Here is a 26,164-nt window from a genome sequence, read left to right on the forward strand (position 1 = left end):
TACTTTTGTTGCCGTCTTTAGAATATAAGTACAGAGAGTACAGGACTATGTGAAATTTACATCAATGGCAGCTGCATTTAAACCAGGGGACGATTTCACAAAGGGCTGAATTCATCTCAACCTGTACATCAAGCAATTGCTATGCCAAATGTGAAGATATAATAGAAATCATTATGGCAGCAACAAGCCTTTTCTATGCACATTTAGTCTCTTGTCAAGCTACTTCCCTATACCTTTGAGGTTACTTCAAGCAAGAGATGAATCACAAACTAAAAGTATATAGTCTCTTGCCAAGCTACTTCCCTGTACCTTTGAGGTTACTTCAAGCAAGAGATGAATCACAAACTAAAAACATATAGTCTCTTGTCAAGCTACTTCCCTGTACCTTTGAGGTTATTTCAAGCAAGAGATGAATCACAAACTAAAAACATATAGTCTCTTGTCAAGCTACTTCCCTGTACCTTTGAGGTTACTTCAAGCAAGAGATGAATCACAAACTAAAAATATATAGTCTCTTGTCAAGCTACTTCCCTATACCTTTGAGGTTACTTCAAGCAAGAGATGAATCACAAACTAAAAGTATATAGTATCTTGCCAAGCTACTTCCCTGTACCTTTGAGGTTACTTCAAGCATGAATCACAAACTAAAAACATATAGTCTCTTGTAAAGCTACTTCCCTGTACCTTTGAGGTTACTTCAAGCAAGAGATGAATCACAAACTAAAAATATATAGTCTCTTGTCAAGCTCACCCTGTTCCTTTGAGGTTATTTCAAGCAAGAGATGAATCACAAACTAAAAATATATAGTCTCTTGTCAAGCTACTTCACAGTACCTTTGAGGTTACTTCAAGCAAGAGATGAATCACAAACTAAAAATCATACTTCGATTAAGGTATGATAGAGGATTGGTTGAGCTAACAAAATAATCGCAGACATTGTTCAGAATTTATGTTATGCTCAAGCTTATAAGGGCTGGCAATAAAAGTAGAAAATCATCGTAAACCTCTACATGGTGCTAAGAAAGGAGTAGATCTCATAATTCAAACATCGTTGTCTCGCATACCGTGCAGAAAAAAAAGGGAAAACAGCTTAACCATCACCGAGTGATGGATATACACGCAATATTGAGCCACTATTATTATTATCATTCAAACTAACATGTGACAAGTACACTTCGGGTAATAGACCCTTCCCATGAAATATGTAAATTGCACTTAGCACCTGCGCACTAACGTTTTGGTTGGCAAAATGAGTGAACATCGCGCTGTTTTGAACACGGCTAATGGGTGCGTTACGCAGACGCGATTGCGCGTCTGCTTAGTGCACAACTCTTTGGGGTTTGCCAACCAACAGGGTCTGTACGCACGCGTGAATGTGATTAGCATATTTCACGAGAAGAGTCCATTGTCAAAGACTAGTCTTCTCACTTGGTGTATCTCAACATAGCATCAAATAACAAACCTTGGAAAATTTTAGTTGCAAGATAATAATTAAAAGAAAAATCCTTGTCACACGAAGTTGTGTGCTTCCAGATACTAGATTTTGGGACCTCAAAATCTACATCTGAGGTCTCTTAATCAAATGTGTGGAAAATACTTCTTTCTCGAAAACTACATTACTTCAGAGGGAGCCGTTTCTCACAATGTTTTATACTATCAGCAGCTCCCCATTACTCGTTATCACGTAAGTTTTTTTATTTCGAGTAATTACCAATAGTCGCCACTACCTTTAAAGCCATTGGACCCTTTCGGTAAACAGTAATGTCCAAGACCCATACTTCGTGTATCACAACTTATATATAAAATAACAAACCTGTGAAAATTTAGGCTCAATCGGTCATTGGAGTCGGGAGAAAATAACGGGAAAACCCACTCCAGTTTTCGCGCGTTTCGCCATGTCATGACATGTGTTTAAAATAAATCCGTAATTCTCGCTATCGAGAATTGATCTTGTTTTACTGTTTCCTCAAAAAATAAAGCATTTCATGGAATAATATTTCAAGAGAAGTCTTTCACCACTACCTTCTGTAAACCCTGTAAGTTATTTGTAAATCTGTGAACTTTTATTTTTTTTCTGTACCGAAAGGGTCCAATGGCTTTAAGCAGCTTAATAAAATTGGGTTCCAGTCTACATGGTTTGCTAATGCAGCATACAATGATACAATATAAAAAAGCCGTTTGGAAAAGTATCTCCATCACGAAAAACAGATATTGATCTGGATCAACAGAACTCAAGGCAGTTGTCTTCAAGACTTACTTGGTAAGAGGCTGGTAGTGATTTTCATCTTTGCTGGGATCAAGAGGTGCCTCTGGATGCTGTTGGGGCGGAGGTTGCATCTGCCCCTCGGGTGGAGGTTGAAACTGTCCCTGGGGTGGAGGTTGAAACTGTCCCTGGGGCTGGTAGGTCTGGGCAGGCTGCACAGCAATCTGATTCGGGTAGGTCACAGAAGCTACAAATGAAATAATTTGAAACAGTAAATCAAAAAGAGCTCCTTCTATATGACATAAGACGGTCCAAAATGAACTGCACTGGCTCCCCGTTCATAAAATGAATGATTATTATTGGTTTATTAAAAATGCAAACATGGCGACCAAAAAGCCAAATTGTGTATGCATATACACAAAGAATAAAAATACTTTTAATACTACTCTAATTATACTGAAATTAAAAACAAAATGCATTAAAGCTATACATACACAAGGAGGCACCATTTGTATTTGTTGAGGTCAAATAAATAATAATAATAATAACAAAACCAAAATCAAAATAAAAAAAATGGCTTTTTAAAACTGAGCCAATCGGTCAAATTAAAACTCCTCCTGATCATCTTGAAAGAAACATCTTGATTCTCTTTTGGGTTTTTGGTTGCATTATCCCTAGCGCTTTGCATCCTTTGGAAAAAGACTTTATAAATTCGGTTCTTCTTATTATTATACTATTATAAAGGCCCAAATGTGAGGGTAGATTGGTTACAGAAAGCAGCACTTTTAAAAAAAAACAAGGATTCGGACAAAAACCCTTTAGATCTGATGGGATCTAGGGGACATAGCCCGACTCAAGGATTTACTGGCACAACATAAAATGTTATCCTTCTTTTGCATGCTAGATGTTATAAGATAAAATAAATAACAATATTGACTGTAATGGACTGCTGATGTCTGCCATTAGCCCTTTTCATCTACTCTATTCCACGAGGTTGCCACCCAGGGAACAAGGCCCCTTGGCTTTTTACACTATTGGGTCGTTCAAACACAGTACTCAAGTTGGTTTAACTCATGGTTCAACCCGATCGAGTTCAACTCTGTGTGTCTGAACGGTTCTAAATTTAGTCCGAATCGAGTTCAACCCACAAAAGATAAACCGTCCAGGGAGGGGGTTTATCTTTAGACCGCTTCGGGTTCATCTTTTAACACAATGTTTGTAGACGGAATAAAAAAGACCACATCCGATTTAACTCACAACAGCATCCCATTGACCCCCGTAATCACTTAGATAAACACACGGTGACCAATGAACAGGACAATAAACAGGATGTTAGAGTAACAGGGTCAGGTTTGATTTGACCTCTTAAATCCAAAGATAAACCATATGTGGTTAAACTTAGTGCTGTCCGAACGCACAGGGAATTGTTTTTTTACGACCATACCCCCCCCCCCCCTGCTCATAAAAGTTAATACTCTTTCTGAACATATCCCCTCTGATCGTTAAACCCCAGTCTGCCCCGTTAAATGGGAATGCTCTCCTAGGGGGAATAGCCAGCCCTGCTCTGGGAGAAGGGGTACAGAGAAAGAGATCCAGAGTGAAAGGGCTATAGGTTGGCCTAGAGGATTAACTAAGTAACTTCATGCATGGACACTTACCGCCAGAGTTGATGTACACACCCTGTGGGGGAGCTCCAGCCACCATCTGTTGTGGGTAGGTTTGGTAAGTCACCTGTGACAAGGAAAGAACAAACACTTCATAATTGGGGCTCAAGCAGGAAATGGTCGACTAAAGTCACCATCGGGGCTCAAGCAGGGTTTATTGCAGTTGACTAAAGTCAACATCAGGGCTTAAGCATGGATATAGTGCACAGTCACTTAAGTCACGAATGGGGCTCAAGCAGGGTATAGTGCACAGTGGACTAAAGTCACCATCGGGGCTCAAGCAGGGTTTAGTGCAGTTGACTAAAGTCAACATTGGGGCTCAAGCAGGGTTTAGTGCAGTTGACTGAAGTCACCATCGGGGCTCAAGCAGGGTTTAGTGCAGTTGACTAAAGTCAACATCGGGGCTTAAGCATGGATATAGTGCACAGTCACTAAAGTCACCAATGGGGCTCAAGCAGGGTATAGTGCACAGTGGACTAAAGTCACCATTGGGGCTCAAGCAGGATATAGTGCACAGTTGACTAAAGTCACCATTGGGTCTCAAGCAGGGTATCATGCACAGTGGACTAAAGTCACCATTGGGACTCAAGCAGGGTATAGTGAACAGTTGACTAAAGTCAACATATGTGCTCAAGCAGGGTATAGTGCACAGTGGACTAAAGTCACCATTGGGGCTCAAGCAGGGTATAGTGCACAGTGGACTAAAGCCACCATTGGGACTCAAGCAGGGTATAGTGCACAGTTGACTAAAGTCACCATTGGGACTCAAGCAGGGTATAGTGAACAGTTGACTAAAGTCACCATTGGGGCTCAAGCAGGGTATAGTGAACAGTTGACTAAAGTCAACATATGTGCTCAAGCAGGGTATAGTGCACAGTTGACTAAAGCCACCATCGGGGCTCATCAAGCAGGATATAGTGCACAGTTGACTAAAGTCACCATTGGGACTCAAGCAGGGTATAGTGAACAGTTGACTAAAGTCAACATAGGTGCTCAAGTAGGGTATAGTGCATAGTGGACTAAAGTCACCATTGGGGCTCAAGCAGGGTATAGTGAACAGTTGACTAAAATCACCATTGGGACTCAAGCAGGGTTTTGTGAACAGTTGACTAAAGTCAACATAGGTGCTCAAGCAGGGTATAGTGCACAGTTGACTAAATTCACCATCGGGGCTCCATCAGGGTATAGTGCACAGTTGACTAAAGTCACCATTGTTGCTCAAGCAGGGTGTAGTGCATAGTGGACTAAAGTCACCATTGGGGCTCAAGCAGGGTATAGTGAACAGTTGACTAAAGTCACCATTGGGACTCAAGCAGGGTATAGTGAACAGTTGACTAAAGTCACCATTGGGGCTCAAGCAGGGTATAGTGCACAGTTGACTATAGTCACCATTGGGACTCAAGCAGGGTATTGTGCATAGTGGACTAAAGTCACCATTGGGGCTCATGCAGGGTATAGTGAACAGTTGACTAAAGTCACCATTGGGACTCAAGCAGGGTATAGTGAACAGTTGACTAAAGTCAACATAGGTGCTCAAGCAGGGTATAGTGCATAGTTGACTAAAGTCATCATTGGGACTCAAGCAGGGTATAGTGCACAGTTGACTAAAGTCACCATTGGGGCTCAAGCAGGGTATAGTGCACAGTTGACTAAAGTCATCATTGGGACTCAAGCAGGGTATAGTGCACAGTTGACTAAAGTCACCATTGGGGCTCAAGCAGGGTATAGTGAACAGTTGACTAAAGTCAACATAGGTGCTCAAGCAGGGTATAGTGCACAGTTGACTAAAGTCACCATTGGGGCTCAAGCAGGGTATAGTGAACAGTTGACTAAAGTAACCATTGGGACTCAAGCAGGGTATAGTGAACAGTTGACTAAAGTCACCAATGGGGCTCAAGCAGGGTATAGTGAACAGTTGACTAAAGTCACCATTGGGACTCAAGCAGGGTATAGTGAACAGTTGACTAAAGTCACCAATGGGGCTCAAGCAGGGTATAGTGAACAGTTGACTAAAGTCACCATTGGGACTCAAGCAGGGTATAGTGAACAGTTGACTTAAGTCAACATAGGTGCTCAAGCAGGGTATTGTGCATAGTGGACTTAAGTCACCATTGGGGCTCAAGCAGGGTATAGTGAACAGTTGACTAAAGTCAACATAGGTGCTCAAGCAGGGTATAGTGCATAGTGGACTAAATTCACCATCGGGGCTCCATCAGGGTATAGTGCATAGTGGACTAAATTCACCATCGGGGCTCCATCAGGGTATAGTGCACAGTTGACTAAATTCACCATCGGGGCTCCATCAGGGTATAGTGCATAGTGGACTAAATTCACCATCGGGGCTCCATCAGGGTATAGTGCACAGTTGACTAAATTCACCATCGGGGCTCCATCAGGGTATAGTGCACAGTTGACTAAAGTCACCATTGTTGCTCAAGCAGGGTATAGTGCATAGTGGACTAAAGCCACCATCGGGGCTCAAGCAGGGTATAGTGAACAGTTGACTAAAGCCACCATCGGGGCTCATCAAGCAGGACATAGTCAGAGATGCCAACATTGAATTTTAAAAAAGAGTAGCATCTCCCAAATGTTAAGGGCGAGCGCAGCTTGGGCTCCCTAAACCGATCTTTCTATTACTCTCTACAATGCTAATTAGCTCATTTTCAGGCATTGTTGTGAAATAACAATTACCTGTATGCATCAACAGAACAGCTACAAATGTTTATAATGGCCAGTGAAAAGAAACTTGAAAAAAAAAACTGATTTCCCTCATCTTCTGACTATGTTTCAAAAATAAATGTAACATAAAAAAGGGTGGCCTTACTTAAATGTAACATAAAAAAGGGTGGCCTTACTTAAATGTTTTTGTTTTAATGATCAGAAATGCAACAACAAGCTATTGGGAGAGAGAAAGAAAAAAAAAAAAAAAAAAAAACGTGTCCGGATTTTGGGCAAAAAATACGTGTCCGTATTTTGGGCATTGTCTGGACATCGGCGCTACAATTACTGGTAGGAAAACATGGAAACTGTCTAGCTAAGACCTCACAGGCCACTCAGTTGAAGGTATTTTTGTTCAAAAGGTCTCCTTTTTTTGTCGCCATTATTTCGTACTTTTTTTGCCAAGCTTCGATGAAGTACATGTACAGACAGCGTGGGCACAATAATAGTGGATACATGTACATGAGGAATGAGGTTACTGTGACACGTTTAGCTCACACACAACCTCATTCCCCACGCACGTGTGCACTATTCCCCATCGTGTAATAGAGATCAATGGGTACGATCTAGCAGCAATCACTAGCGTAAAAAATGCACACTCAGCCGGCCAGCCAGCAGGGGAGGGCACGCAACAATCATTACGTCGAGACACGTACATTGTTCGAGTGAATTCGCCGCTATTATTCAACACTGCGTTCTAAAATAAAAAGTGTGTTTTCTTTTCTGTTACAATTGTTTTGATATTTTTCTTAATTTGTATTTCCACTTAATAGTTCATTCGTTGTTTGCATGTATTGTACGATTTAATAAAATTATATTGGGCGGCTTGTTTAGCGTGTTTTATTGAGTATTATCGTAGCGTCGTAGTCATGGCTCGAAATCGTATTTGCTACGCCCAAATCGTGTATGTTGGTATCTCTGCATAGTGCACAGTTGAGTAAAGTCACCATTGTTGCTCAGGCAGCGTATTGTGCATAGTGGACTAAATCACCATCAGGGCTCAAGCAGGGTATAGTGAACAGTTGACTAAAGTCACCATTGGGACTCAAGCAGGGTATAGTGAACAGTTGACTAAAGTCACCATTGGGACTCAAGCAGGGTATAGTGAACATTTGACTAAAGTCAACATAGGTGCTCAATCAGGGTATAGTGCACAGTTGACTAAAGTCAACATCGGGGCTCCATCAGGGTATAGTGCACAGTTGACTAAAGTCACCATTGGGGCTCAAGCAGGGTATGGTGCATAGTTGACTAAAGTCACCATTGGGGCTCCATCAGGGTATAGTGCACAGTTGACTAAAGTCACCATTGTTGCTCAAGCAGGGTATAGTGCATAGTGGACTAAAGTCACCAATGGGACTCAAGCAGGGTATAGTGAACAGTTGACTAAAGTCAACATAGGTGATCAAGCAGGGTATAGTGCACAGTTGACTAAAGTCACCATCGGGGCTCCATCAGGGTATAGTGCACAGTGGACTAAAGTCACCATTGGGCTCCATCAGGGTATAGTGCACAGTTGACTAAAGTCACCATTGGGGCTCAAGCAGGGTATAGTGCACAGTGGACTACAGTCATCATAGGTGCTCAAGCAGGGTATAGTGCAAAGTTGACTAAAGTCACCATCGGGGCTCCATCAGGATATAGTGCACAGTTGACTAAAGTCACCATTGTTGCTCAAGCAGGGTATAGTGCATAGTGGACTAAAGTCACCAATGGGACTCAAGCAGGGTATAGTGAACAGTTGACTAAAGTCAACATAGGTGATCAAGCAGGGTATAGTGCACAGTTGACTAAAGTCACCATCGGGGCTCCATCAGGGTATAGTGCACAGTTGACTAAAGTCACCATTGGGCTCCATCAGGGTATAGTGCACAGTTGACTAAAGTCACCATTGGGGCTCAAGCAGGGTATAGTGCACAGTGGACTACAGTCAACATAGGTGCTCAAGCAGGGTATAGTGCACAGTTGACTAAAGTCACCATCGGGGCTCCATCAGGGTATAGTGCACAGTGGACTAAAGTCACCATCGGGGCTCCATCAGGGTATAGTGCACAGTGGACTAAAGTCACCATCGGGGCTCCATCAGGGTATAGTGCACAGTTGACTAAAGTCACCATTGTTGCTCAGGCAGGGTATGGTGCATAGTGGACTAAATCACCATTTGGGGCTAATGCAGGGTTTAGTGAACAGTTCATGCACTAAAGGTCACCATAGGTACATTAGCAGTGTAGTTCAGTATTGACTTAAGTAACCATTGAGGGCTAAAGCAAGTAAGTGAGTGATTCTTCCTACCATGGGCTGAGGAAGAGTATCGGGGTTATAGCTGGTATAGCTGAGACCACAACAAGATAAACTGGCTCCAGCAATAGAGATCACCAACTCTGCAATGGCGATCAGCACGATGCACACATCAACTCCAAATCGTGCACTCTGAAATATTAATAATAATTAGGATAATAATAACAGCACCCATACTCGTCACTCACTGAAACTTAATAGGTGCTTTAACATACAGTGCTTTAAGGTAAATGTGGGACTATCCATTTGAATTGTGAGACCTTCTCCTTTTACATAGCACCATGTAATGGTTTACAAGGTTCTGTGGCACAATATGCTGCCAATCAAACCAGGAACACCAGGGTGAACCCCTTCTATTTTTGATAAGTGCACTGGGTTCTTTAACGTGCGTTACACAACACACGTAGGACCATCATGTTTAAGTGTCTTGCTTTAGGACACAGGTGTTGTGACTCATGAACACACACTCTGCTGAACAGAAACACCAGAGTTTGAATCTGGTGCTGCCGCGTCAGTGACAGACCGATGTTTGCGCTATATAAGAAGCCACTATTAACTTACTGTAGATGTAACGCATGAATGGGAATAAAATTGAGCTCCAGGATAAGGATATGATGGACAGGATCTTCTGTCCACTGATGCAGCTATTCCAGCAATACCCCCAACACCAAGGGTTGCCAAAGCACTACAGACGGACATCACCATGTACCCAAGCACCTGTAGAAATAATAATAATAATAATAATAACGCATAGTAACAAGTGATGTCGTTTCGGACAATATTGGTTATATAAGCATTTGGTTTGTCATGTATTTTTTTAAGCTGTGCACATTTCTAAATGAAGGTATTGGGGTTAGCTGATTATGATTAGAGACATTTCGCAAGCGTGTGGGTACAGATACAGATACGGATATGACAACCGTATCCGTTCACGTCAGGTGCGTGTTGGATTTCGTTTCGCAAAATATAGGTATGCGTCACTGTGTGCTCGCATTTCTTATCATTTTGCTTGCAAATGACTAACAACGTTCTATCTACATCAAGCACGATACCAGTAAAAGCATTTCACGTGTATGAGTCGAGCTCCTGTATCTGTTGCCAACGTGCAAAATACTATAGTCGCGGATACGCGGCACGTGAACACACAAAGTGTTGATGTATCGATATCTGTATGTGGATCCGTAGACTTGCGAAACTTCTCTATTATTGAAGAGTTTAATACTATACATGAAGTCACTCACCAATCCTATGGATCTTTTACCAGCAGCTGCAATGCCCAAGATTCCAGCAAGGGTGAACTGTTGAATGAAGAAAACATGTCAATACAAACCATAAGAAATGGAGTTGTCTAGTGCATGTGGCACTCTATTTTGGAATATATTCTGGATGACTCTTTTAAAGGCAGTGGACACTATTGGTAATTCTCGAAATAATTGTTAGCATAAACATTTACTTGGAAACAAGCAATAGAAAGCTGTCGAAAAATATTGTGAGAAATGGCTCCCTCTGAAGTAACGTAGTTTCTGAGAAAGAAGTAATTTCTCACTAAAATGTTTGAATTGAAGAAGAGACCTCCTTAGCTGTAGTCTCCAATTAACGGCAATCTGAAAGCACACAACTTGTGAGTAAAGGGTATTTTTTGTTCCATTATTCTCTCGCAACTTTGACGACCAATTGAGTTCAAATTTTCACAGGTTTGTTAATTTATGCATATGTTGAGATACACCAAGTGAGAAGACTGGTCTTTGACAATATTATAACCAAAGGTGTCCAGTGCCTTTAAATCATCACAAACTTTTTCTTCTGTCCGGCCATAGGCTAACATATGAAACCAATTTATTTTTAGTTGTTGACAAGGAATGAACCCAATTTTGCCAAATAAGAACTCAGCTTGGGCTCCATGTAGGCGTGGCTACATTGTCTGGAAAACTGTAATGCGACTGACCGTAATGCGACTGACCATGGTTTTGCCATGTATACCTAAAAGTTCAAGTTGCTGACCATTTATAAGTATCCTGTTGGATACTCATGTATAAGAGTTGTGTGTAACATATAGTAACACTTTCGCAAGCTTTTTGATAGAGGACATTTTTGAATTGTGACAAGTGTTTTTTTTACCATGTCCTTTTCGTGTAATGCGACTGACCGCTTTTTACAACGTTATAACATCCAGAGCACAAAGCCCACAATATTTCTAATATCATCAATTCAAAGCCTTGGGTGTCAAGTACAAATCAGTCTATAAACTTAGTGGAAAGAATATCTCACATAGAACTTCTAGCACCAAGATCAAGAAATGACACTGAAAAGTGTAATGCGACTGACCGTGGAATTGCCCCAATGCTTCACTTCGGACCTAGATGTTGCCTTTTAGAGTTCACTTTTGTATCAGTTTTATAAAATGCAGGCTCGATTTTTACGCTGGACCACATGTCCGTGGCCAGTGATTTTAGCCCTGGCCCAGTAAAGTTAACTCATGACTGGTCAAGTCCAGTGGTCTTGTGAATTATTTCAAATAAAGACTCTGGACACTATTGGTAATTGTCAAAGACTACCTTCACAGTTGGTGTACACCAACTGTGAAGGCTCACAACATATGCACAAAATAACAACCTGTGTCAATTGGAGCTCATCAATCGGTTGTCGAAGTTGTGAGATAATAATGAAAGAAAAAAACACCCTTGTCACATGAAGTTGTGTGCTTTCAGATGCTTGATTTTGAGACCTCAAATTCTAAATCTGAGGTCTCGAAATCAAATTCCTGGAAAATCTCTTCTTTCTCGAAAGCTACAGTACTTCAGAGAGACCGTTTCTCACAATGTTTTATGCTATCAATCTCTCCCCATTACTCGTTACCAAGTAAGGTTTTATGCTGATAATTATTTTGAGTAATTACCAGTCCACTTTAGATGTTAAAGCCATTGGACACCTTCGGTAAACAGTGTTGTCCAAGGCCCACACTTTGTGTACCACAACTTCTATATCAAATAACAAACCTGTGAAAATTTAGGCTCAATCGGTCATCGGAGTCGGGAGAAAACAACAGAAAACCCCACCCTTGTTTCCGCGCGTTTCGCCGTGTCATGACATGTGCTTAAAATAAATCCGTAATTCTCGTTATTGTTTTGCTGTTTTCTCAAAAAGTAAAGCAGTTCATGGAATAATATTTCAAGAGAAGTCTTTCACCATTGCCTTCTGTAAACCCTGTAAGTTATTTGTAAATATGTGAACTTTTATTTTTTTTTTTCTGAACCGAAAGGGTCCAATGGCTTTAAAGAACAATAAGTAAACTATTTTCAAATGTTGACCAAATCTAATAAACCATAAATTTGATAAGATAAATCTTCTACTAGCCCTTGCTCAAATGCGAACAGTTCACATGCTAAACTTTGTAGCAAGTTATTTCCAAGGCCTGTACAAATTTTTGTTTTATCACTTCAATCAATTCAATATTAATTCATTAAATAGTTCTTTCCTTTTTTCTTCTAATGGCACTCCACTACTCTCTAAACGTAAAAGAATAAAAATTTCACTCTCTTACCCGAGTGGTGTCAGTTCCACTCTTTTGAGAGTCAAAGTCAAGCTTTGTCACTCTTTTTGAGTGAAAGAAGAATTTCACTCTAAATCGAGTTGAAAGCAGCCTTTATTTCCAAAAAGAGTGTTCCACCATATTGCTCTTTGCAAGAGTGGTATGGCGGACAAAACAAGTGTTTCTGTTCACTCTTTTACATTATAGGCAGTGGACAATGTTGGTAATTACTCAAAATAATTATTAGCATAAAACCTTAATTGGTGACGGGGAATGGGGAGAGGCTGATGGTATAAAACATTGTGAGAAATGGCTCCCTCTGAAGTGACATAGTTGTCAGGAAAAGTAATTTTCCAAGAATTAGATTTCGAGACCTCAAGTTTAGAATTTGAGGTCTCAAAATCAACCATCTAACAAAGCAAACTCCCACAAATGACGTCAGCGGCATTGTCCTTTGACGCCCGCTCTCAACGGCAGAAGTGTTTTTAGTTTTTCAAAAAACCTTTAGGTAGGGGTCTGATTTTTTAATCGGTAATTGCGAAAAGTTCAGATGTGTACACATATCAAAATTACATTAAAATGGTGAAAAATTGCATTATAAACAAGTAAAAAATACCATTTCTGTTGAAAACATTCCGCTCAGGTAGCTGTTTAAATAAAATGGAAAGTTTCTCCATTCATGAAAATGCAAATGCGCCTATGCCCCAGCACATAAATACTTCTCCAAACCTTTGAAGCATTTGCAATTAAAGCGCATGCTTTGTTTTAGAAAGGGCAAAGGCACTAAGGCATTTTCTCCTTAGTAAAGGGCACTCTATGAGGAAGTTGTAAATTTCTACTGGAGCATTTCAAGGGCACCAAGGCAATGACAAGGGGGCATGGAGGCGATCGCCTTTGTTGCCTCCATGAAGTGTCAGGCCTGAAATTGAATTGAATTGTATACAAATATTGACTGCTTCGAGTGCTATGGTTAAAACTATGACTCCCGAGGTGATCCCCGGAGCGTTCTATTTTCCCGAGGCGAAGCCGAGGGACAATAGAACGCTACGGGGAACACCGAGGCAGTCATAGTTTTAATCATTGCACGAGTAAAAGCAGTCAATATTTGTTTCATAACACCCCAAACATTTCTTAATACTGTACTATTAAGTAACAGACCTGAATGCTACAATCCGCAGACGACGCGAATACAGATTGCAAAAACTTTTACTGTGCTGCATGTAGTGTCATGCATTCCGAAATGATTACAGACTATTAATTTATAATCCTCGTACACGCAACGGACGTTTGGGTACTGCACGCCGTATGATAGACTTCGGACTAGTGCACGGCAAATCGATGCACTATCACACAGCCATCGTCTAGCAAAACTAAGACATGTCGTGTGACGCGCTCTAAACCAATGAACAGGCAGAATATTTGTAAGGGGTGTTATAAAATATAATAACATAACGAAAAGTACACGATGCTGAAACTAAAAAAGGCATTATGGTAGCGCTCAGCTAAGCAGAATAAGTTTTACATTAGTTGAAAGGTAAGACCAATTTAAGAACTGACTCCGCGGTAGTGCAGTTAAATACGATCCTACAAGCTAAGATAGTAGTCCCAGTCTATTTTCTATACCCTCCGCCTGGGTAAAAGTTAAAAAGCAGGACAGTTCTTTATAGAAAGGTTTGCGGTAACACCATGTAATGACTATCTCTAATGAGTTGGGGGTGGTTCTGAAAAGAACTGTGGGTTTTAACTTGATCAGTATGCTCTGATCGTCTTCAGGAGAAAGCTCATTAGAGATAGTCATTACATGGCGTTACCGCAAACCTTTCTATATCGTATTTCCACCATGCAAAGTTTCAAATCCTACTTAGGACAGTTCTTTTCAGAACTGAGAAGTCTCCCGAACACTCGAACAATCTACTCCGTGGTAGTAGAATAAGAAAGACAATTCTCTAAGAACAAACTCTACCAGGCAAGTAGATACACGCATAATGTGTTACTGCAAACCATAGTAAAACTATATTTAGATACTAACAACGAAGTCCACAACCTCCTTTGACAAAGATGTGTACTAAGTAATAGTGCGCCGAGTTGAGCATTTTGCAGATAAAAGTTACTATTTACATTGACTTTATACTAATACAAAAAAGGCACTATGTTGTGAATTGTTCAGGGAACTTACTTTGGTATCATCAAAAAGCTTGTTTAATAAGCTTTTAATTGGTACCAGCTAAAAATTAAGGCGATGTTGTGTTCGAAAGAAGCGCTGTTTTCAAGGAATAAAATTGTGATTTGAAGTGCCGCGTTCACACAGATAAAGACACTGGACACAATTGGTAATTTGCAAAGACCAGTGTTTCTCAACATATTCATAAAACAACAAACCTGTGAAAATTTCAGTTCAATTTGTCATCTAAGTTGCAAGATAATTAATGAAAGAAAAAACACCCTTGTCACACAAAGTTGTGTGCTTTCAGATGCTTGATTTCGAGACCTCAACATCTTATTCTGAGGTCTTGAAATCAAGTCCGTGGAAAATAACTTCTTCCTCGAAAACTTTGTCACTTCAGAGGGAGCCGTTTCTCACAATGTTTCATACTATCAACAGCTCCCCATTACTCGTTACCAAGTAAGGTAAGTTTTGCTAATAATTATTTTGAGTAAATATCAATAGTGTCCACTGTCTTTAACGGCACATACATGGTTCACAGTGAGCAAACGCTCAGATGTTTTTTTTTTAATGGGGGGCCTAAGAACGTCCAACTAATGTTTCTTGTAGGTACTTACACAGATGCCACTCCCAACAGGAATCCCATAGAGGTGCAAGTAAGATTTCATAAGAATAGCGGCTGTGCCAAACGCCACTGCCAATACTCCCAAGATGGTCTGCATGTAACCTGTAACTCGAAGGCCCCTCCAGCACCAGTTACCTCGCTTGTTCCCGCCTGGAACCCCAGCACTCGTGGCAGGTTGCAATGTCACCTGAAAATGAGTAATAAGCTGAGACTTAAAAGGTCTTTGAAAAGGCAGTAGGAACAAACTCCACAAATGAGGAGCAGCTCTAGCATTTGCCCTGTGTGTGTCCCCCCCCCCCCCACCCACTTCATACCGCATTCCCATTGGATCCACAATTGCGAGATAGGGATCTTGCAACAGGCACAAGATTAGTTGCAGGTGAGAAATCGCGGTCGCGTTCCCACCTGAGTATGATCGCGCATTGATCCCCTTTTTGGGGAACGGAAGTGGGTTCAAAAGAACACTGTTTTGCTACCTAATAGTGGGTCTCATCGCATTCCCACAAAACTTTTGATCGCCCATAATCCCCAAGGGCGATCAGATCCCGCTTGAATCCTACTCTCAAGGAGGATCAAAAGTGCACTGTCAAATTGCACTGCCCTCGCGTTCCCACTGGAGCTTATTTCTCTTTGAACACCCTTTGATCGCCCTTTCGGGGTCTTGATCGCCCTTTTCTCGAATTGGGAGATCAATGCGGGGTCCAGTGGGAACGGGGTCTTATAGGCCTAGCACTCACATCCATCAAGGTGCTTCAACATTCAGTATTTTCCTGCAAGATGTACATGTTAATGTATACTACAGTATTGTGGACATTTGTTTTTGAAGTTTGAGAACGGGGGCAATTTCACATATTATGTGTAGCACTATACCAAGGTCAATTGATTACAAACAACAAACTAGTCAGAGTTTAAAGGAACACGTTGCCTTGGATCGGTCGAGTTGGTCTTTGAAAAGCGTTTGTAACCGTTTGTTATAAAATGCATATGATTAGAAAGATATTTTAAAAGTAGAATATAATGATCCACACAAGTATCATTCGAAATTTCGTGGTTTTGCTTTTACCTCGTCGACAAACACGGTCGGCCATTTATGGGAGTCAATTTTTTGACTCCCATAAATGGCCGACCGTGTTAGTTCGCAAAGTAAAAGGAAAATCACGCAATAGAGGCATATGTGTGTGGATCATTGTATTCTACTTTTAAAACATCTTTCTAACCATTATGCATTTTATAACAAACGGTTTCAAATGCTTTTCGAAGACCAACTCGACCGATCCAAGGCAACGTGTTCCTTTAAAGGATTTGAGCACTTTTTCAAAATGTCCATAGATTTACATTAAACTTACAGGGTTTGAAGATAATGGTAGTGGAAAGCTTCCCTTCAAATATTACTTACTGAGGTGCTGTAGATTTTGAGAAATGAGTAAAACAATGTCATGAAAATATGGTTGTAAAATGCTTAAAATAATTTTCATGACATTGTTTTACTCATTACCCAAAAAATACAGCATGTCAGCACGTAATATTTTCAGAGAAGCTTTCTACTATCATTATCTTCAAACTGTGTAAGTTTACTGTAAATCTGTGGACATTGTGTTTTTTGTCCTACAAAAAGTATAAATACCCTAGTTAAAGCAAACCATTGTTTTGAATGAGTTAAAATGACAGAGTTACTGCGTTTTTGATGTTTTAGGGGATGTTGTGTGGCAAAACCTGGGAGAAGAAGTAAATGTATGCACGCTGGCTGTATCGGTTTTATGAACCATGATTGTTTTAATCCTATATATAAATGAAGACAAAACTAACCTGTGAATTTTTTTTTCTTCAAAAAGTTGCTCACGTTTTTGAGATTTTGATTAAAAAAAATTTTGCGAGTATGCACCTCGCAAATAAGAATAACTCCCAACAGGAGTACAAAATCTGAGAAGTGACACTTCTCACATTTAAATTTTGGGGCTTAAAAACTTTTTTTACTACGTTGCTAAAAGTGTTTCTCAAAGTGTTTTATACTATCGAAATCTGCTGTATGCTTCTAGCCAAAAGTTTATATTGCCATTATTGTTAAAAGTGATTACTAAATGTCTACCTTCCCTGTAAACAATGTTAAAGTCACTGGATACTAAAGGGAATTATTAAAAACAATTGTTAAAATATAACTGACTTGTGAGAAGTAACAGAGAGCTGTTGATAGTATAACACATTGTGAGAAGTGACTCCTCTGAAGTAACATAGTTATATGCATCTGCAACAAGGGTGGTTTTTTTTTCCCTCAATATTCTCTTGCAACTTTGCTGACCAAAATTTTCACAGGTTTGTTATTTTATGCATTTTGGGGTACACTAAGTGAGAAACTGGGCCCAATTTCATAGAGCTCCTAAGCACAAAAATTTGCTAAGCATGAAATTTGTTCCTTGATAAAAACAGGATAACAAGCCAAATATCCATGTGATTTTCAGGATAAGCAAACAACAGCTGAATACCAGTATAAGCAATATGCAACAAATGGAAATTAAGCTGATAATCCTGTTTTTATGAAGGAAGAAATTTCATGCTGAGCAAATTTTGGTGCTTAGCAGCTCTATGAAATTGGGCCCTGGTCTTTGACAATAACCAAACGTGTCCAGTGCCTTTATGGAAATACACTATAATGAGTCATACACATAATATAGATAATAAAATTATAATTATGCAGTATTTCTACCTCCATGATCATACAAAGCAGACCACCAAATCGGTTCGTTCGTTGTATATGCAGTCGTACGTGTGCCAACAAATACCATAGAATAGACTTAATAGACATGAGCTGACCTTAAAAAACACAAAAGGGGCAAACTGAAAAACTTCACTAGGTGGTGATTAAACACAGACAAGTGCATTTGTGAAGTCATGCTTGGACAGAATCCTTTGAGAAATTTTGTATGAAAAACAGCGACTGGTGCAAACCTTTGTAGGTAACCTAAATGTCAATAGACCTGTATAAACCATGTCAAGCGTGGTAATTATTTGCCATGTGAAGTGTGTTCTTGGAAAAACATTTCACAGTCCCATGGAAATGTTGAGTCACATAGGAGACAAAAAAAATAACCTTTTGGAGAGTTTTACAGTGTGCTCAATCCCTCATTGTAATATTTTGCCTACACATTGTCATCATTTTCATGAAAGGAAGAGCATGTCAAAATAAGGGAATCAATGTGTGGTGAGGAGGTTTTCAACTAGTGGTTTAATCCCAACGAGGCCTGGTTCTTGATAATTTTACCGAGACGAAGTCGGGGTAAATTATCAAGAACCAGGCCTCGGCGGGTTTAAACCACTAGTTGAAAACCGATTCAACACACTTTGATTCCCATTCATAAATACCTTTTCGGTCAAAAACATCAACACTTTTTGGTCAAAAAGTAAAATAAATGCAAAAATTTTAATTGTTCAAGGATTTCTTTCAACACAACACCCCTCCAGCTATGAAATGGTAAAGCCCTCCACCGCCCTTGGGTAAACAACTCCTTATAAGGGAATGCTGTGCGCGTTGCGCGTATCGCGTGATGTGGCACAACTGTTTCAGCCGTTGCTCTCGACCAATAGGAATGAAGAAACTGTCTTAAAAGCACAGGTGCAAGTTCGCGTGTCACGCCCGTGTTTCAAAACACTTTTTACTGGTCATAAACAAAGGTTTATACACCCACTTGACGTGACGCGCTCTCCACCAATAGGAATAGCGAAACTGTCTGAGGTATTTATGAATGCATGATAAAACCATTTCTACATAGTAGATCTATAAAGGATGTTAAATTTGAAACTGAAAGTTCTCTGGCTTTATAAAAATTCTTCGTACTGCAGTCTAAACGGCCCAATTTTGTTTTCAAAGAGAACCTTTAATAAATTAAACAAATACAAAAATATTGATTTTATGCAATTATTTGTCTTAAAGACACTGGACACTATTTGTAATTGTCAAAGACTAGTCTTCTCAGTTGGGCATCTCAACATATGCACAAAATAACAAGCGGTAAAAATTTGAACTCAATTGGTTGTCGAAGTTACAAGATAATAATGGAAGAAAAAACACCCGAACAAGTTGTGTGCTTTCAGATGCTTGATTTCGGAACCTCAAAATTTTATTCTGAGATTTTGAAATCAAATTCGTGGAAAATTACTTCTTTCTCAAAAACTACATTACTTCAGAGGGAGCTGTTTCTCACAATGGCTTATACTACCAACAACATTCCATTACTCGTTACAAAGTAAGGTTTTGTGCTAATAATTGTTTGTGGGCCTTGGACATTACTGTTTACCGAAAGTGTCCAATGGCTTTAAAGGCAGTGGACACTATTGGTAATTACTCAAAATAATTATTAGCATAAAACCTTTCATACAATATGTACAAGAACCTGATGATCATAACCAGTCTTTGATTTTTCTTAAAGCTATTGGACACTATTGGTAATCACTCAAAATAATCAGTGGCATAAAACCTTACTTGGTGACGAGTATTGGGGAGAGGTTGATGGTATATAAGATTGTGAGAAATGGCTCCCTCTGAAGTGCCATAGTTTTCGAGAAAGAAAATAATTGTCCACGAATTTGATTTTGAGACTTCAGATTTAGGACTTGAGGTCTCACAATCAACCATCTAAACGCACACAACTTCGTGTGGCAAGGGTGTTTTTTTCTTTCATTATTATCTCGCAAGTTCGATCATACCCGATTGAGGTCAAATTTTCACAGGTTTGTTATTTTATGCATGTGTTGAGAATCACCAACTGTGAAGGATAGGCTTTGATAATTACCAATAGTGTCCAGTGCCTTTAATGTCTTTTTCAGATTCAAATCTTTTTATTATTACACCCACATAATGTCAAAGTAAAATGTTTCTCAAAATGCTTTACACTACCAACAGCTGTTACTAGGCTTCTAACCGAGCCATTCTTTTGAGAGTCATTACAGAACAATTAGGCCCTACCTTCCCTGTAAACCTCGTGATTAATAAAAACAAACGCCAAATTTAATAATTGCAACTGTAACAATTACATGAACTAAATTTTAAAGGCACTGGACACCTTCGGTAGGTGTCAAATACTAGTATATTCTCACTTGGTGCAGCCTAAATACATATTAAATAACAAATCTGTGAAAACTTGGGCTCAATTGGTCATCGAAGCTGCAAGAGAACAATGAAGAAAAATACACACTTGTTGCACAAATATGTGTGCTGTCAGGTGCCTAGAAAAGGCTTCAGGCCTGCAGTCTTTAAATAATTTGAGTGATAAATTACCTCTTTCTAAAAAAAAACTATGTTACTTCAGAGGAGGCCATTTCAATTTTTTGTTTACACAATCAACAGCTCTCCATTGCTCGTTACCAAGTAAGTTTTTATGCTAACAATTAGTAATAATACCAATAGTGTCCACTGCCTCTAAAGTACTGTCACTACTTAAACCCTGCCTTTATGTTCATAATTGCCTTTCAGAAACATCATCAAGGTCTCAAAATAACATTAATTAAAGGCAGTGGACACTATTGGTAATTGTCAAAGACTATCCTGCACAGTTGGTGTATCTCAACATCTGCATAAAATAACAAACCTGTGAAAATTTTAGCTCAATCGGTCATCGAAGTTGCGAGATAATGATGAAAAGAAAAATAGCCCTTGTCACACGAAGTTGTGTGCGTTTAGATGGTTGATTTCGAGACCTCGAGTTCTAAATCTGAGGTCTCGAAATCAAATTCGTGGAAAACTACTTATTTCTCGAAAACTAAGGCACTTCAGAGGGAGCCGTTTCTCACAATGTTTTATACCATCAACCTCTCCCCATTACTCGTCACCAAGAAAGGTTTTATGCCAATAATTATTTTGAGTAATTACCAAAAGTGTCCACTGCCTTTAAGATTGTTAGTTGTTTTGCTTTTTACTTTTGATGATTTTGGAGGCTGTACTTACCACTGGATGCTGTTGTACGGTCGTTGTTTGTTGTTGGGGGGTGCCATGCTGGTAAGCTGGGGGTTGCTGTTGGGCAGGTTGCATTGTTACAGATCACACGAAACTCTCAAAGTTTAACCTGTTCAACAAAATAAACCATTACTAAATTTTTGCATCTTGCCACCACTTTCGAAGCACTTTATTAGATTTTTAAACTGAACCTGAACTTTACTTCCCCTTTTTTAATATTCCTCTTGCGGAAACACGCAAAATCGCAAAAATTTGACCTTAAAAAGGGAAATGCAAACTCACAAAGAAAGGAATTGAACCGGACGGAACCCAGAAAAGTTGCCGTATCCTGCCACCACTGATGACAAATGAGTGAAATAGGGGTGGCAGGATACAAAGAGTTTCCTCTGAACTCTCATGCACTCATGCCAAAAGGACAAGGAATGGAGCGAGCAGCACTGTCAAGACTACCACCCAAAGTCTGATTATTAGGATTATAGGAGCACTTGGTAAATACTCCCAGTCGGCTACTCAGATCATTCTGACAATCCCTTTGTTTCATACTTTGTCAAGATGGTCTGGGGGTCATGGGTCATGTCATCCTGTTTCTTTACGTGTTTATGTCCCTTGTATTGTACTGTATATTTGATGTATTTTTATCTTCTGCATTTTTGGAGGTTTTGAGGAAATAAATAAATAAAAATAAATAGTTCAGAGTATCCAAGCCTCCATATATACATTCTCAATACTTGATACTCGAACCCAAGACCCCTGACCCTACGGGCAGGTTGGTGTAGTGGTGTCTTGCCTCGCCTTCCACCTCTAAAACCCGGGTTTGAATCCCACCAGGGGCACAATGAGGGTTGTGTTTTCAGTCCCTACCTGACTGCATGGTTTTTCCATGGAATAATTTCCTATGGTTTCCTCCCATATCTAAAACTGGAATTTCTTAAACAGCTACCTGAGCGGAATAATTTCAATGAAAATGGTATTTTAACTTGTTTATAATGCACCTGTTCACCATTTTAATGTTATTTTGATATTTGTACACTTCTAAATTTTTCGTAATTATCGACTAAAAAATCAAGCCCCAACCTAAAGGTTTTGAAGAACTTAAAACACTTCTGCCGTTGAGAGCGCGCGTCAAAGGACAATGCCGCTGATGTCATCTCTGGGAGTTTGCTTTGTTATGCCTCCACGCTGCAACAAAGCGGCTTTACAAATTGGAGCTCCCAGAGATGACGTTTTGAGAGTGATTACGTAACAGGGCTTTTCGCAAATCTCTCAGAAAAACGCTGGATAAGGGCATTCAAGATGATTGTTTTTTTACACAATTGAAATCTTTTTATAGTCATATGACTTGATTTTCCCTATTCTTTGAAAACATTTTAAGTGAATTTCAGCAAAGTTTAAGACTTTAAATTTTCGTTCAAGCAGGTCTAATCATCCTTTCTTCTTGTTAGGCTCTAACTAGAGCGTTGAGAGTATTCTAGATTTAGCATCTGCCCATAGCGTGTCAGGGGTCTTGGGTTCAAATCCTAATGAGGACCATTTGATTTTTCTTTCGTCCCATGTTTGAATACAGTCTGTCAAAACTTCAGTACGGATATAATTTGATCTAATTTAGGGAGATAAAGAGGTGGTCTGATACTGAACTTTAGCTGATTAAAAAGTATTTTATAAAAGATTTAAAATTTCTGAGTTTTGATACCTCTGACTGAGTGAGTCACTGAGTGGCTGAAGCTTGTTTTTAAATTCTATCCGTCCCAGGGTCCTAAGATAGTGCATGTCTGGAATTAATTCCAAGACACAGAGGTTAATGGCCCCATTGCCCCTGGGCTTGGTGTCCTTTAAAAGTTTCTCATTCACATGTACTTGAAGATTTCCCAATGGAAGTGCCCTTTGCCAAATGAAAATGGCCTTGCCCTCCTCAAAGATGACAAACCAGGCCTGAATTGAACAGTACACAATGTACGCTCATTTGAATTTTGTCTTTAGAATACTGGACATAATTATGTAGCCTATGTAGGTCTGTAGATGTACCATTTTGCTTTTAGCTTGCACGCACAAGCTGTGCTGTAATTGCTGGGTCGCGACGGCGGGATGTTTTGTACACGAATACATGGACAACAAATTATACTTCTTTTACTCAGTGATTTGCATCTTCCTCACGGAATTACACATTCATTTCTGTGACAGGACATCATTACATTTATGTATAGATTGAATACTGGCCATAAATTTTACCAAACAAAACTGAAATTTAATCCTGAAAACTTAGCAGACAATAGGTGAGATGAAAGCAGAAACTGCCTAGTAGTGTCTCTAAAATGTGTTGCATCTACAAGATTTTTTCAACAGAAGTTCTTCAGTTCAATATTCACTTGATGTTAGTTTTTTTGTTTTATTTCCATTCATACCCATACAGACAAACAGTCAATAAAAGTCATTTGCATTTCGAAATGTATCAGACACTCTTAAGAAAAATACAATTATATGGGGGTGAAATCCAGAGAAGGACTGACAGAATTAGTTTAAATAAATATTCTACATAATTTTGCCATACTGTGATCCTGTCACTAGCTGGAAGTGTGTTACCCATTGAGAAAGACACTAATTCGCATAAAAAGGTAAACAGACGTCGATGTTGCCATGCTCCATGTACTTAACCATTATGACTAAACAGCGCTGCCGCTACCCCCTACTTCAGGACACTTCGTACATTTGCCACTTCGTACTTCTACTTCTACTTCTACGTGATACTTGGCAATGTCCGTAAGTCAGGATATAACGCCAAAGGACACTTGTAACCTCAAATGTCGTACCTTTGCGAAGGTACGAAGTGAATTTGGAACGGGGATACTATGTAAATCGTGGCCCAGGTCTGACTCGGACTCTAATACCCTGCATTACTGACGTCCTAGCTTTCCCACAAGGGCTAAAATTGTTTTATTTAAAAATTGACTTATTTAAAGGAACACGTTGCCTTGGATCAGTCGAGTTGGTCTTTGAAAAGCGCTTGTAACCGTTTGTTATAAAATGCATATTATGGTTCGAAAGATGTTTTAAAAGTAGAATACAATGATCCACACAAACCAAACACGCCTCGTCTCCCTCGAAATTGCACGGTTTTCCCTTTGTATACCTTGCCGACGAACACGGTCGGCCATTTATATGGGAGTCAAATTTGTGTGGATCATTGTATTCTACTTTTAAAACATCTTTCCAACCATATGAAATTTGTAACAAACGGTTTAAACGCTTTGATAGACCAACTCGTCCGATCCAAGTCAACGTGTTCCTTTTAATGTTAGAACGATGAAGAATCATAGAGTCAGGCTCGAGTGACGAGGCATCGTTTCAATTTTTATCACATAATTGGAAGACAATCAAACCCAAGTAAACTTACCAAATTGCAGCTTAACATGTGTCAGGATCTCTTGTGTCTTTAGTTACCGGCTTCCAGAATGGCATTCAGTTGTGTTTTCGTGTTAAAATACCGACTAGCGGAGCTATAGTGTCGAACACTGATTTGCGGAGAGATGTATGTTCAGCAAGGAAGCGTGGACGGCCTGCTCTGCATGGCAGGGTCAACATTTTTGACAGCCAGCCAACGCCCTCTATTGCTGCAGGAAAGTTATTTAGTACTGCGGATAGCGATAATACAGTCACTTTCTCCTGCGTTGCTGAATATTTGACTCCACACCAGTCTTAGAGTCAATTATATGTCACGATTATCCACCAATAAAAATCAAGTGACAGAATTGTGCTCCACAAAAGCATAGCTTACACATCTTAAAAAATAGGAATCAACGTTATGCCACCAAATACTATGTACTTCGCTAATATTCCAACATCAATTGAATGGTATGCCTCTACATAACCTACTATTTTTGTTTTAAACACCCCAGATGGACTTTTCATTTCCTTTGAAAACATCATTCGGTTTTAATGAAGCCCCGACTTTAATTATTTTACTGCATGAAAACTGTTATACGTCACACACGTAAACATACAATTCTGATAACCGATTCCCTTCAAATGTAGTTTAAAGGAAAATTACAGATTTTTTTTTTTTTCTTCTTTTGCGAACGAAACATTTGCTGGCTGTGTCAGCATTTAATGTAACCCACCATGTTCGAGTTCGATCGACCATCTGAGAATTTTTTTTTTGTGAAAACCGAGCGATTAACTCCAAACGGGAAAATTGTTATAACTATTTCAGTCAGAAGTATCTTCAAATGTTGTTTTCTACAATCATCATTAGTTAAGTTTTATGTCAATCTGTAATCTCCACAATTTCTTTTCTTACCAATTCTGTAATGTTCCTTTAAGAGAAAGGGGAATCAAGAGCATTTTTTTGCTTCTCAGTCTTCCTTCGTGGACATATCCGCTGCAAAGTGTTGCCAATCTGAAACACGCTACAACCCTTCCACATAATTTTGTTTTCACGTATAGTTTTATTGTGGAATCAACATCTATATAAGATTAAAACAATTGAACTGCTTCAAAAACAGAAGCTATGCTTTGCCCTTTCTAACCTTTTCCATTAATGTTTCAAACTGAAGTTTATACATGTTATAACTTCCTCTTTTTTTTTTTAAATTGTTATCTAATTAAATTTTGTACTCTGCATAATTATTCAAGTATTTAAAATTGCAATTTCATAGCTACATAGGCCTACAATATTGTTAAAAGAATAAATCTGCAGTAATTCTTAGTTGTTTTAGTAGAGCGATGCTGTTGTGCACAATGTACTAAACATTAGCACATACAAGTACGAATCAAGGTTTAAAAAAAAAACATGCTTTTTTTTTACCACCTACAAAAAATGGCAATACTTTCAATTTCAGTTATAACTTTTGGTTCTTGACAATTTCAAAAGCATTTCAGAGAGAAAACAAATTTTAAAATGGCTGCCAGATTCGGAGCTAAGAATCAATCTCAAGAAGGCACTGTGAAGATAACGTGAAATTGTTTTTAAATTAACCCCATATTTGCAGAAAAAAATTATATACACACTAACAAGTTCACAATGAG

The 26,164-nt window shown here is 39.3% G+C and overlaps 1 protein-coding gene across 1 annotated transcript; it reads right to left on the minus strand.

Annotated features, from left to right (window-relative positions):
• Positions 1-2,033: 2,033 nt before the first annotated feature.
• Positions 2,034-24,618, minus strand: LOC117300764. Its single transcript, XM_033784553.1, has 8 exons — positions 24,534-24,618; positions 21,137-21,254; positions 15,194-15,388; positions 10,125-10,181; positions 9,445-9,600; positions 8,878-9,015; positions 3,862-3,934; positions 2,034-2,450 (listed from the first exon to the last, which is right to left on the minus strand). Exons 2-8 carry the CDS (start codon positions 21,218-21,220, stop codon positions 2,254-2,256), a joined length of 900 nt encoding a protein of 299 aa, XP_033640444.1. The 5' UTR covers positions 21,221-21,254; positions 24,534-24,618; the 3' UTR covers positions 2,034-2,253.
• Positions 24,619-26,164: the final 1,546 nt, after the last annotated feature.

This window comes from Asterias rubens, chromosome 16, assembly GCF_902459465.1.
Source record: "Asterias rubens chromosome 16, eAstRub1.3, whole genome shotgun sequence".
Taxonomy (NCBI): Eukaryota; Metazoa; Echinodermata; class Asteroidea; order Forcipulatida; family Asteriidae; genus Asterias; species Asterias rubens.

Excerpts from the sequence above, each read along its gene's own strand:
- LOC117300764 (XM_033784553.1), bottom strand. The coding sequence starts at position 21,220 with ATGCAACCTGCCCAACAGCAACCCCCAGCTTACCAGCATGGCACCCCC. Across the intron at positions 10,182-15,193 it reads CTGTTGGGAGTGGCATCTGT|TTCACCCTTGCTGGAATCTT; the intron begins GTAAGTACCTAC and ends TTCATTCAACAG. Across the intron at positions 2,451-3,861 it reads TGTGTACATCAACTCTGGCG|CTTCTGTGACCTACCCGAAT; the intron begins GTAAGTGTCCAT and ends TTTCATTTGTAG.